Source organism: Taudactylus pleione, unplaced genomic scaffold, assembly GCF_031769625.1.
Source record: "Taudactylus pleione unplaced genomic scaffold, aTauple2 ptg000573l, whole genome shotgun sequence".
NCBI classification, from domain to species: Eukaryota; Metazoa; Chordata; class Amphibia; order Anura; family Myobatrachidae; genus Taudactylus; species Taudactylus pleione.
The window spans coordinates 4,273,780-4,288,528 of record NW_028284975.1 but is presented as its reverse complement, the minus strand read 5'-3'; the positions used below and the strand labels follow the sequence as shown (position 1 = coordinate 4,288,528).

At 41.1% G+C, this 14,749-nt stretch overlaps 1 protein-coding gene across 1 annotated transcript in view; it reads right to left on the bottom strand.

The window, feature by feature from the left end:
* BANK1 (B cell scaffold protein with ankyrin repeats 1) overlaps positions 1-14,749 on the bottom strand; it is a 533,405-nt gene that overhangs the window by 15,690 nt on the left and 502,966 nt on the right. Inside the window, exons 14-17 of the mRNA XM_088453252.1 lie at positions 12,804-12,857; positions 6,541-6,722; positions 4,912-4,975; positions 2,658-2,687 (exon numbers count right to left, since the gene is read on the bottom strand). Coding sequence (XP_088309378.1) covers positions 2,658-2,687; positions 4,912-4,975; positions 6,541-6,722; positions 12,804-12,857 — 330 coding nt within the window. The remainder of the gene's footprint in view (positions 1-2,657; positions 2,688-4,911; positions 4,976-6,540; positions 6,723-12,803; positions 12,858-14,749) is intronic.

Below are 14,749 nucleotides of genomic sequence, written 5' to 3'. Positions count from 1 at the left end.
ACTACTACTAGTAGTAGTATTATGTAGTAGTAGTATGGTGGTAGTAGTACTACTATTACTACTACTACTACTACTACCACCACTACTACTACTACCACCATCACTTCTACTACCACCACTACTACTACTACCACCATCACTTCTACTACCACCACTACTACTACTACCACTACCACTATCACCACTACTACTAGTGCTACTACTACTACTACCACCACCACCACTACTACTACTATTACTACTACTACTACCACCACAACTACTACTACTAGTACTACTATTACTACTACCACTACCGCTACTACTATTACTACCACTACTACTGCTACTACCACCACCACTACTACTACTATTACTACTACCACCACCACTACTAGTAGTAGTAGTATTATGTAGTAGTAGTATGGTGGTAGTAGTAGTAGTAGTGGTGGTAGTACTACTACTACCACCACTACTACTACCACCACTACTACTACTACTACCACCATCACTTCTACTACCACCACTACTACTACTACCACCATCACTTCTACTACCACCACTAACACTACTGCTACCACCACTACTACTAGTATTACTACCACTACTACCACTATCACCACTACTACTACTGCTACTACTATTACTACTGCCACTACTACTACTACCACCACTACCACTATCACCTACTATTACTACTACCACTACCACTACTGCTACTACTACCACTACTACTGCTACTACCACCACCACTACTAGTAGTAGTAGTATTATGTAGTAGTAGTATGGTGGTAGTAGTAGTAGTAGTGGTGGTAGTACTACTACTACCACCACTACTACTACCACCACTACTACTACTACTACCACCATCACTTCTACTACCACCACTACTACTACTACCACCATCACTTCTACTACCACCACTAACACTACTGCTACCACCACTACTACTAGTATTACTACCACCACTACCACTATCACCACTACTACTACTGCTACTACTATTACTACTGCCACTACTACTACTACCACCACTACCACTATCACCTACTATTACTACTACCACTACCACTACTGCTACTACTACCACTACTACTGCTACTACCACCACCACTACTACTACTATTACTACTACCACCACCACTACTACTAGTAGTAGTATTATGTAGTAGTAGTATGGTGGTAGTAGTAGTAGTGGTGGTAGTAGTATTACTACTACTACCACCACTACTACTACTACCACCACTACTACTACTACTACCACCATCACTTCTACTACCACCACTACTACTACTACCACCATCACTTCTACTACCACCACTAACACTACTGCTACCAACACTACTACTACTACTACCACCATCACTTCTACTACCACCACTACTACTACTACCACCATCACTTCTACTACCACCACTAACACTACTGCTACCACCACTACTACTAGTATTACTACCACCACTACCACTATCACCACTACTACTACTGCTACTACTATTACTACTGCCACTACTACTACTACCACCACTACCACTATCACCTACTATTACTACTACCACTACCACTACTGCTACTACTACCACTACTACTGCTACTACCACCACCACTACTACTACTATTACTACTACCACCACCACTACTACTAGTAGTAGTATTATGTAGTAGTAGTATGGTGGTAGTAGTAGTAGTGGTGGTAGTAGTATTACTACTACTACCACCACTACTACTACTACCACCACTACTACTACTACTACCACCATCACTTCTACTACCACCACTACTACTACTACCACCATCACTTCTACTACCACCACTAACACTACTGCTACCAACACTACTACTAGTATTACTACCACTACCACTATCACCACTACTACTGCTACTACTACTACTATTACTACTGCCTCTACTACTACTACCACCACTACCACTATCACCACTACTACTACTTCTGCTACTACTACTATTACTACTACTACCACAACCACTATCACCACCACTACTACTATTACTACTAATACTATCACTGCCACCACTACTACTACTACTACTACTACCACCACTATTCCTACTATTACTACTACTATTGCTACTACTACCACTACTGTTACTACTACTACTACTACTACTACTACTGATACTACTACTACTAATACTACTGCCACTACTACTACTACTACTACCACCACTATCACCACTACTACTGCTACTATTACTACTACCCCTACTACTACTATTACTACCACTATCACTACTACTACCACTACTACCACCGCCACTACCATTACTACTATTACTACTACTACTACTACTACTATTACTACTACTACCACCACCACTATTACTACTACTACTACTACTAATGCTACTACTGTTACTACTACTACCACTACTACTACTACTACTATCACCACTACTACTACTGCTACTACTATTACTACTACCCCTACTACTACTATTACTACCACTATCACTACTACTACTACCACTACTACCACCACCACTGCCATTACTACTATTACTACTACTGCTACTACTATTACTACTACTATTACTACTACTACCACCACCACTATTACTACTACTACTACTACTAATGCTACTACTGTTACTACTACTACCACTACTACTACTACTACTAATTATTATTATTAGATTAACAGTGTGCATGTACTTACCATTTGGTTGATGAACAATGGTAATTTTATCTGTAAAAGAAAGAAAATCTATATAGGCATTACTTTTATAATGTAAACATGTATCATGGAAATCTAGATACTTCCAGGCACGGCTGGTGGTCCCATTTCTTTCTGCCTCTCCTCTTAGGGCAAATACAACATATTGGGCCTGGGGTGGTCACTGTGTCCATGTTGCATGCAAATGGCTGATGTTTTAAGTCTATGCATGCATCTGAGTCACATGGTGCATGTGTCCAAATTGTCTGCACACATGCTGCGTCTTGCAGCATAGAATTGGCACAGGGTCTGAGAATTTTAGTGGGCCTCCTGAGAGGTGACAGGGGCTGCACATCTGATGTGGGCATGTTGCTGAAAGCGGCTGCATTCAAAGACGCACAGCCACTCACACAGGAGGCCATACTCAGATGGAATCTCTGCATCTGCCATACTGTAAGTCTGGTGCAGGTTTCGATGGTGTGACCGATGGTGCGGCTAGCTATACACAGTGACAGAAATGCACTGCTTTAAGACACCACAAGTCTCAGTTGTTCAAAAAACAGACACGGCATTCGCATAAAGTTGCATCTCTGAATCACATCCATTGAATGATTTATCTGAATATATGGGGCCTGATTAGAGTTGCATGCAACTCAATGTGAACAGTCCCACAGTTATTAGCAAACTGCATATAAGTCACTGCCTACATTCACAACTTAGAGTAATTATGAGTGAATCAGAGTTGTGTGTGTCTCAGTTGCATCTTACTTGCGGCTGAATTGCCATTACTCGGTGGCAATGGGGTGGTAACATGAATAAGTGTCCTATGGGCGTATCGTATGCAGAGTGAGTATATGCAAAGATTTGCCCAACATGGGACAATCACCTGCCACACGGATAGGCCTGGTGGCAATGCAGATAACACGGTAGTGATGATGGCTGCTCTCACAAGCAGAGGGCTGACTCAGAATACAGGTGGTTGGCTGCAACTGTGACCACATTACATGCTGCCCTGAATCAGGCACATGATGTCTGCCAAAGTTAACTTAAACTTGCTCAAGGTTTAATAAACAGCAGCATGATTTCATAACACGTGATTCTTTATAACTCTAGGCATTTGTGAAATGCAAAACCTGCGGTCACACAGTCAGGGCTGTAACAATGGGTGCATGACCATCGCACAGGGCCCTGGGGGTGGCACTATCGCTGGCCCACGACACCTGCATGTGGCTGGCTTGGAGGGAGCCTGGAACCCAGTAGCACTGCTGCAGAGTCTCCCGGAGTGTCAGAGAGAAGCTCCAGGAAGGCACCCTGCAGTCTGTGGAGCTGTCCGTGGTTTGATACATTTTGGATGGTGATTTTGAAAGTAGTGCTTTGTAAAATGGCAAATTCCAGCTATTTTACACCAGTCTGACCTGCTAAACTGAAGGAAAAAAATTACAAAAAACTGTGGTTTTACAAAACTGCAGTTTAGTTAATCTCCCCCCTTAGTCTGTTTGATATGAAACAGGGATGAGCCGTTCAGTTTTACTAAAAAAACGAAGACACTCAAACTTTAGGCTTCCGAGTCGAACTCGAGACGTCTCGCAAGGTCGGAACTCGGATCTAAAACTGGATCTCATGTTCTTTGGATTGCATTTAAGTCCCTTCCTCATGACTTCAGGTGATGTGAGGTGGTCAAACGTGACTGGAAATTGATGTTATTTATGTTAATAAAAACAGGTCCAAGTTACTTGATTTGGTTTTGCCAAAAACAAAATACGATGATGATTTAGGGAATTATTTACTAAGCAGTGTTAGGGGACAGAGTGAAAAGTAATAAGAAAGTGATAAGGTGCCAGCCAATCAGCTCCCAACTGTCATTTTTCAAACACAGCCTGTGAGATGATAGTTGGGAGCTGATTGGCTGGCACCTTATCACTTTCTTATCACTTTTCACTCTGTCTCCTAACACTGCTTAGAAAATAGACCCCTTAGAACCAAAACCAAAATACGATGATGATTAAGAACCAAAACCAAAACACGGGGGTCTGCATACATCTCTAATATGAATATGTATAAGCTCTTAAAATCAGAGGGAGCAAAGTTCACAGCGGTCATGAAGGCACTCTGAAATCATTTATCTGCACACTTCATAGAGATTTGCAGAAAAATTTGTGAAAACTCCTTATTAAATGTGCTCAGATGGACGTCACAGGTGCACATCGTAGAGAATTGATTTGCCCCAAGAATAAATACAATGGTTTTCAGGCCTTACCATATACTTTATCGTCGTCTGGTTTATCTCCAATAATATTATCACGCAGCTGCTGCAGCTTTTTCTAATAGAAGAAAATGCATTATAATTGAAATAACTATTTCAATACATGTTTCTCATTACAATCAATACATTACATTACATCATATCAAAGTAATGCTTTTCTTCAGTCATTATATAATATGTGTTTGTAAAAGTATTAAATCATGGGAGCCATGATACTGATTGGATTCTTGCAGCTGGGTTTCCCTGGTATCAGATGCCATCTTGGCAATGCATCTTCCATTCTGGGTTTATTAGCAATAGAAAATCTGTTAATGCACAGGGTGCTCATATACTGTAAACCTGCTTTTTAAAGTGCATTGTAATATGTAACCCTACCTAATAAAGTTTGTTGAATAAAAAAAAAGAAAACTTTTGCAAACATCTTGGATACTTGGGATTTAGGATTTTCCAGAAAATAAGTTTTATGTCATTTCTAGCACAAAGCCTAAAATGTATTAAATTAAATTTAAAGATGATGCCTGCTTCTGACATGCTTCCAGAGAATTCATTCCCTTATTAATTGTTTAGCAATGCACCTTGGAAATAATATAGTTGAAAATGCTTAGCATCATGTCACATGTATGACATCATTACCAACCTGCAGCAATTATTATCTTCTTTGTCTTTTAGGAATCTTCAGGATAATCGGTTTCTAGATAATGCTTATAATACTTGCAATTTCCTTACATTGATTTGCAAGTGAAATTAAATTGGCAACTTTGCCAAAGCAATATTAAAGGGTAACTCCACTCAAAAATAATGTTGCTTAATTAGAATTACTATGTTGGGTACTACAACTGCAATAACTACTGACTCTTTCACTGACAAATGTCTTCAGGGATGTTTGAAGATATTCCATTACAGAGATCTTGCCTTACAATAAAGTGAAATGTATTTTGTAAAGTTAGGAGAACTGTCTACGCCAACTGAGTAGGCCCTGACTAAATGAATTAGTGAATTCTGGACTTTGGGGGTCATTCAGACCCACTCGCGAGCGGCAGTCCGCTCGCAAGTGGGTCGATGTTCCCCACTGCGCATGCGCATGACGGAGGGAGCTCCGTCGTGCGCATGCGCGAGACCCGGCGAGCGACGGGCTTTCCATCGCTCGGGGCCTCGCAGCAAAGGGGGCGTGCTGTCGATGTTGATTGACAGCACGTCCCCTTTGGTGGGCGTGCCTGCCAGACGGAGGCGTTCCCATGGGAACGCCTACCGTCTGAAGCCGGCCCCAGTGACATCACTAGTGATGTCAGTGGGAGTGATTTTGGCTCTGATAGAGCCAAAATCACTCCTGGCCTTGCGGCTGGGAAACCCGACCGTAGGGTTTCCCTCGCAAGTCCGATGGTCGCGATGGTCAAGACCATCGCGACCATCTTTTTGCACGCTCGTATATGCTGTGGGTGGTGACCCACAGCTATATGAGCGTCCAGGAGGACGCTCCATTTTAATGGAGGAGGGCCCTGATTCAGAGCGAGCGCTCTGGTCAGAGCGTCCGGCTCTGAATCAGGGCCTTTGTCTCATTTTGACAAGCAATATTGTCATTCTATCTGTGCAAAGCTATAAGCTACTGGCAAAATGCTTTGGTACCTGCTGAAGGAGGTCTAGTCCACTTTTTTCATTCTGCCACTGGTGGAATTTTTGAAGTGCTTCATCCACACTGATAATTCCCAATTTCACCTGTTCTTGCAGCATTATGAGCTCATCTTGGCCACTAGGCACGCACTGCTGAGGCGGAATATAAGCCTCTGGTTTAGCCATGTGCACTTTGTCTGCAAACAGTAGATTGATAGTGTTATTAATAAGCACTCTATGGTCTCAGTCAGTTTTATAATATTACAACTGCTAAAATAGGTAATAAATGTGGTTCAAGTGTAATGGTACAGTTATTGTACAATACCGTAGGTCATTGGTCATCGTCCATTCATGACACTATATGGACAATTTTCTAATAAACAGAACTTTTCACTGCTTTATGAATAGACCTCGAAGTACTAACCAAATCAGCTTCCAATTGTAATTTATTTAAAAACAGCCTTTAAAATGACAGTTAGAAGCTGATTAGTTGGTACTTTATCTCTCTCCACTGATTCGCTCTCAAAGATTTAATACATCTCCCCCTTACATAGGTCTCTATTGATATTCTCTTTTTGTCTCTCACGTAAATGTAAAGATCCATAAACACCACATGTAATATATGAACAAACTACTGACAAATACTGTATAAAAATAGTAGTATTTCATAAACTGGCTGATACATCTCCTTATAAAACTGTAAGCCCATTGTAATAAACATTGTCATACATGAATGTATGACTTCCATGGAAGTCATAATTCACTGCACAGACAATTGTCCAATGTACCTTCAAACTGTTGTAACCTTCAAACAGTAGTTATTCCTAAATTATTTTTGAACAGTTAATAACTAAAATAAAGCAACAAAGTATTAATAATAACTATGTCTAAAATTTATATTTGTAGACACAAACAGAAGTAAAACTTTTAATGTATAATGTGTGATAGTAATTATCATCAGTAAGCAAAGTGGAAGCAAGCCTATTGGATGCACAAAGATGAGTATGCTATAGTTACATCAGGCAAAACGGAATGCATAATAAAAGGTTAAATTAGGAACAAATGATTTTAGAATATAGTTTGATTTGCAACACAGAAATTTGCTAGAAATAGCAAGTGGCTGCAATAGTAGCTCTCCAAGGTGCTGCCCGTACTGCAAACACTAAAGCAAATAGAATTGGAGGTTAATGTAACTGTTCTACTAAAAATTGTTAAATGCTTAAGAACTCCCCTCACAACTACAGCATTAATAATATCCACAAACCAATCCTTACATTTTTTTTAGTTTTTCATGGCATGCATTTTTAAAAAAAAATAATATTATTTTATGGAACAGTTTTTAGCAAAACCACTGGTCAAATAATACCACATGTTTAACGTGGCAGTTATAAAACCAATGAAATGGGCAAAATCTTTTTCTGAAAATTAACTAATCGTTCATCTCTAATACTGACAAGTTATATTTATTTTAATCCAAAGATTACATAGCAGTGCTTTTTGTTTGTTTACCTATGTGTTTGGCTATTTGAGTTGTTGTATCTTTTTAGTTTGTATGGTACTATACTCTTTACAGAAGTTGTTCTCCTCTTGCTATGAGTGCTACATCCCTTTTCTTTGTGACCATCATCTATGTGAAGTTATAGGAGGTAAAACCCTGTAATTCTTATGTCCTTGATTACCCAACATGACATACCCTGAAACGTGTGTGGAATCAGTCAGAGCAGATACACATTTACAAGGTTCCCAACAATCGGAATTTTTAAGCTTTACATTTTCTAAAAGTTTGTTTGAAGCTTTGCAAAATCCCACATATCAGATTCTAAGTGACATCTTTTGCCACTAACTGTCTGTTGGTTGTGAGATATTCCTACAGTCTGTCTTTGCATTTACATTCTAATGAAGTACAAGATATTCTCATGGGAAATGTCGGTGTCAAAGTGCTTCAGGGAAACATGAAAATGCCTTCTTAGTCAAGAGACCAGCAGGTTATTCTTAAAATCTTGAATTTTAATTTCACAATAGGAATTACCTGGATTGAACTGAAGGTTCCATAGCAACAAAAAGATCACCTAAACACAGTACATTCTTAAGGGTCACATAAGAACCACTGGTGAAGCATAAGTATCCTGCAACTGCTATTGTGATGAATAGGCTCCAAATGGATCACCTACATTTTACATGGACTGGGTAACAACTACAAAAATTAGATTTCTTGTGAATGACACGATATTTAAATGAGCTAACAACCTTATCTCCTGGAACGTCCGGGAAACTCCAGAATCTCAGGGACTTCTCCCAGACACCGAAGAGAGTAAGCCACTGTCCTATATCCACTCACTTCCATAGTGAATTGGGTAGTCTACTGGGATAGTCCACTGGCTTGATGACACAACTGTCTGTGACCTGACCAGCGATGCAACGAATCATGGCATTGAGAATCACGGGGTGGGGAAATGTTGACACAATTAATCTCCCTTCATTTCACTAAAATGCTGTTTTATAGAGTGTTTACAAGAATATGCTTTATACTGAATATTAAATTGGTTTTATAAGGATACCATAAATTGTAAGGAAATTATAACCCACCAAGGACATTCGTGACAATGTAAAAACCAAAATGCTCTATACAGGTCACGGAACTCCAAGGTATCTTTTGGTTTCAATAAAATAATAAACTAAGAGGTACATTACTACTACTACTACTACTACTACTACTACTACTACTACTACTACTAATAATAATAATAAGTATTAATTAATAACAAACAAGTTACTTAACACTCTGATCGCATTGTCAAACTGTAGATGAATACATAGACTAACATTTCCAAATATGCTGACAAGAAAAAGACTCACTGACATTCAGAGGGAGATTTATCAAATCTTGGAGCGAGAAAGTGGAGAGAGATAAAGTACCAACCACCCAGCTTCCAACTGTCATTTTACAGGCTGTGCTAGAAAAATGACAGAATCAGATTGGTTGCTATGACCAATTTCTTCACTTTCTTTCTCTCTCCGCGATTTTCTAAATCTCCCCCTCAATGATTGTGACTGGCATACAGGATAATAATGAAACACAAACAGACACTGACAGTTTGATAAAAGCCATCTCCACCACCTCCTCTCACTGTTATTGTTGCTCAGGATGGGACCAAAGCACCCATCACCTATGCTGCTGGTAGGTTTGCTACCCAATGCGGCCTACAAGAAGTTGCAATAGCATAATTTCCTGATCACTGTTGGAAGTGAAGCAATTTTAGTGAATAAATACTGTAGCATAGTCTGGCATCAAAATATGCTGTTTATACTTTATACAGCTATTTACAGTGGTAGATTAAAGTGGGAGCACTAAGGCACATGCCCCCTATCAATGGCTTTAAAAACTGGGAGTTCTAGACTTCCACACTCCCCTGCAGTGCCAGGACTCAGGAGCCCCCTCCCTCTCGAAATGACAGAGGATTCCATGCCAGAGCCAACTCCCGCACTCTGGTTCTACACCTGTATGACAGTGGGCAGTGGCTTGTCTGAGCGAGCAAGGTGCCACTGCCTCCTCTCAGAAGATTTGCACAGTCGGCCGGGACAGTGATTGAATTGAGGCTGCAGCTATGACACAGACAGATGCTACAGTCAGATAGTGATGACAAAGTATCAGGAAACTAAGAGGGGCAATGGGGGGACTTGTGGGAAGAGGGGTATGTTATGTGAGGAAAAATGTGATGGGCAGTGGGGACATGTGAGGAAAAAGAGTGATAGGGTATGTGATGAAAAATGTGATGTGAAAGGGGTATGGGATAAAAACTAAAATGGGCAGGGGTGTCATGTTATGGAAAATGTGATGGGCAGAGGGGAGGGGGGGAGCCATGTGAGGAAAAATGTGATGAGAAGAAGGGAATGTAAGGAAAACTGCAGTGGGCAGAGGGGCATGTCAGCAAAGAAATGGAGGGAGGAGAGATATTGGAGGGAAAAGTTGGAGGGCAGAGGGATATTGGAGAGAAAGTTGGAGGGCAGAGGGATATTGGAGAGAAAGGTGGAGGGCAGAGGGATATTGGAGGGAAAAGGTGGAGGGCTGAGAGACTTGTGAGGGAAAAGCTGGTGGAGATATTTAGTTACATCTTCATTATTTTGTTTCCCTTATTTAGAACAGACAATTTGGCAGCCAGGTTTGTTATTTTTATTGCTATTTTTATTTTACAAAAGTACTGGGCAGCACCCAGTAAAACAACAGGCTACCAAGTACCCGTACAGCCTTAAGTAATGCTCCGCAGCTTCACACATCAACTGTAGATGTATCCTATATTCACACTGAGCCTGACCAATTATGGTACACAATCTGTCATTTTTTTTGGATCCGCTACTGGGTAATGTACAGGTGAGTCTCTACTGAACTATAGCGATTTGAAATTACAATTTTCCATATATACCATTAGCTATGACTGCTGTCAAGGCCTGATTCAGCATGGATTGCAAGTGCGATTGCAGCTGCATAATCACACACAATGAAGCTGCGAAAATATGCTAATGCCTGCGACCGCTCAGCCTGCATAGAGACGCCCACTGCTATTTTCTCACATCCGTAATACCTCGCAGTCCTGCGTATATATTGGTAACATCCATGGGTGCCGAGAGGGGGGGGAGCGGGTACAGTTTACCGAGGCCCGGGCTTGCTAGAGAGGCGTCGCCCCCCCCCCTCCCTCACAGCAGCTCAGCACACAGCTTGTGCTGGGCTGCAGTGCGAGACTGCTCGCGGCTGCTGCAGCTGCCAGAGCAGTCTCCTATGGCTGTGAGGGGGAGTGATCACACTGATTGCGCCCCCCCTGCTTAGCGCCGGACTGGGGGGGCTTACAGCGCCCCCCTCCCCAGCACACAGCGGCACTGCAAAAGTGATTTGTTTATTTATTTTTAACAAGGGGGCATGGCCACGCTTCCTGTAAATAGGCCATGCCCCCCTCCTTTACCGGGGCCCGGCCGGGCTCTCTGCGGCCCTGGTAACATCAAAGGACATCAGCGCATCACTCACAATTACAGTAGGTCTGATCTATCACTGAGATTGCAAGTCTCGTCGCAAGCTGTGTAAGCAATTGCAGTGGCTAATTTATACACGCCCATGCAACAGTGTTCAAACTGACAGGCACGCCTGAGCTTCTGCAACCACTACCCCATCACCACCACCAAACGCTCATGACCTGTCACTCACTCTGTGATGGATTCCTATCTGCGTGCTTAATCACAGTACGATTGCCACGCACACGCAGTGCAGTGTATACGCATGTGCAATGGATAATAAATAACAATTGCTTGATCGGAATCAGTATGTTTGACCGCCGGACGTGAGCTCGGCAGTTCAAATCACAACGCCGGCAGCCCGATAGAAGAGATCCTGACAGCAGAGGTAAGTTTACTATTCCTAACCCTTCCCCCCCAACCCTAACCCGCCTTTAGGGGTGCATAACCCTAATCTCCCCCCATTAGTGCCTAAAACTAACCCGCCCTTCCCGCACCCTAAGCCTAACCCTCGCGGGGGGGTGCCTAGCCCTATCCTCCCCCTTTAGTGCCTAAACTTAATCCCCCTTCCGCTAGCCTAACCCTACCCCTCCCAGGTGGGGTTCCTAACCCTAAGTCTCCACGGGGGGTCCCTAAACCTAACCCCCCATCCCCAGCTACGTGGATACTTACCCCCGGCATTGGACGATCGGCCCGGCATCCTGTCGGAGTTCCAGCGTCGGGTTTAACATAGGCATCTGTATTTCAACGCCTATGTTAGATCCCTTGCTGGAATTACACTGTCAGCATTGAGACCAGTGGCCATGCGTCCGCCAGTCTCATAACTACATACCACTCGATCTGCGTATGTAGTTGCAATTGCGATCGCTGCTGAATCAGGCCCTCAGTCAGCTACCCACATGGCTCCATATTCTAATCCATTTCCATTCTTCTATAGGCAGTCTGCATGAGGAAGAGTCTCCAAAAGCCTCCCAGCTTCATCTATTCTCCTATCAATGAAGCCATTCCTAGACATCCTGACCTGAATCAACAAAATCCCAGAAGTGTGACAGTAAAGTCATGTCCCCATTAGACAAACCATACCTGGATGGTTTTAGAAGCATTTCTTTTTACTACTACTACTACTACTAGAGCATACTGCTGGAAGAGCCCAGGCCACTCCAGCAGGCCAAAAGCTTCCAGCCATCCCTTGAACCTCGGGTTCTACAACATAAGGCAAACTAATAGGTGTTTTGTCACAAATGGAACAAAGGACAAACAAAAACATCAAAACTCACCTTGATAGAGACCAGTTCCATATATGTTCTTCTCTTTCTCTTTCTGACGAAACACTGTAGGAATTAAAAACACACTAAAGTAAAAAAATAATCTCATTATTAATTGCAAACTTTTTTAATATTTTTTTTTTTATTACTAAGCTACTTTTTGTTTTTTGCCCAAACAATATAGTGGCAAAATGCAAATACACAACTTTCTTTAAAAAAAAAATCACTTTTGGGAAATGCTTCTTTCTGTATATTGCAGTCCTTATTGGGGCCCATCAGTGCAGTACTGCATACTAGCATATACAGGTTAGGTGCTAGAGCCAGGGGTGGGCAACAACCAGCCCTCTAGCTGTTGTTGAACTACAAATACCAGCATGCCTTGCAACAGTTTTAGCATGGCCAAATAGGAAAAATGTGGATGTGTAGTTCTACAAAAGCTGTGGGGCGGCTTATTGCCCACCCCTAGACACGTATTATTAAACACAAAAAAAATAGTCTTTCTATAAGTGAGATTTCCGGATTGGCCTGTGTCGTGCTGTGAATGCTCAGTGGGCAAATCATATACTGTAATAGAACTGTCACAAAAAACAACAATTCCCAGAAAGTTCTCTACAGAAAAAAAAACTATTGAAGGCCATATAGCCAAATTCCCATATTTAACAAAGGTTCATTCCATTTTATAGATGACTTTGCCCACTTTTACTAATTCTTATGGGTAATGGCACAAACTGTGGGCTAGTGATATGAATGGGCAGGACTGGGGTGTAATGATGTGATTATCAACAATTTGCATCCTATTCACAGCTCTGCACCAGAGGAGTGGGGCCCAAATTACGCATTTTGTTTTGTACCCCACAGTGGCCAACTACATCTCTTGGGAAAAAATGGAGACAAGCATGACTCCTCCATGGTTGGTAATAGGGAGCATATGGAAAATGGTGCTACAGGCAATGCCAGTCAGGCAAAAGAAGGAGATGATGATTCTCACACAGGGAGCGTTCTGGGCAACCCCCCTTAGAGCTTTCCTGACAGCTCCTGTCATATAAATCAGTATGAAGCAGGTTGCAATACTGCACTGTGATTGGTTAACAGCACAAGCTGCTTCTTTATGTATACTGTATCAGTAATGCACACAAAATAATCTTCATGTAAAGCCACCTGTCATAGAAACCACTATGAAAACGTCTATAATGTTAGCAAATTACAATGTATGCTACTTATGGTTTAATATGACAGCAGACATAGCAGGATTTCAAGTTTTTTTTTTTTTAAAAAGAAGAGAAAAAGTATTAAAGAATAAATATTTTCAACAAATACAAAGGGGCTGATGCTGAGTTTGACACATTTGTTCCCAAATTTACAGATAAAAATGTGTTTACTAATATCCACAATGACATCCATATGCAAAGTTACAAAAATCGCAAGAAGTGTGTGGATCTGCATGTAGTCTAAACAAAAAGAAAAAAGATATGTCGTTGAGTGATGCACTAAAATTAAAACATAACCTTTATTACACATATGTAAAATACATTGATATTAAATGTTGAAACAGTGAATATAAAAGATAGATAAGTGTTAGTAAGAAGGAAATTAATGTGAATGAAAAATCTGACAGCTAGAAGCTCTCCTAATGACCTAATTGGTTATATTACAATAATTTATGCAAACCCATGTTGTGACATAGAAGCAGAAGCAAACAGTAATCACTTATTATCACATATTGATGTATCTGTTATCGAAAAGTTCTAATTATCACAATGGATACTATTTAATATGTTTAAAGAATGAATGTTGTTATGGAATAAATATTCCTCTCTCCATAATATTCATTTGTGTCAAAACAAACAAACAAAGTATCCAAAGGAAAGAAATGATTATACTTAGTATCTGTTGTTAGAAGACATCAGAATGATTGGTGTCTGGCCTGTTATTATCAATTATATTTCAATGTGTGGTTC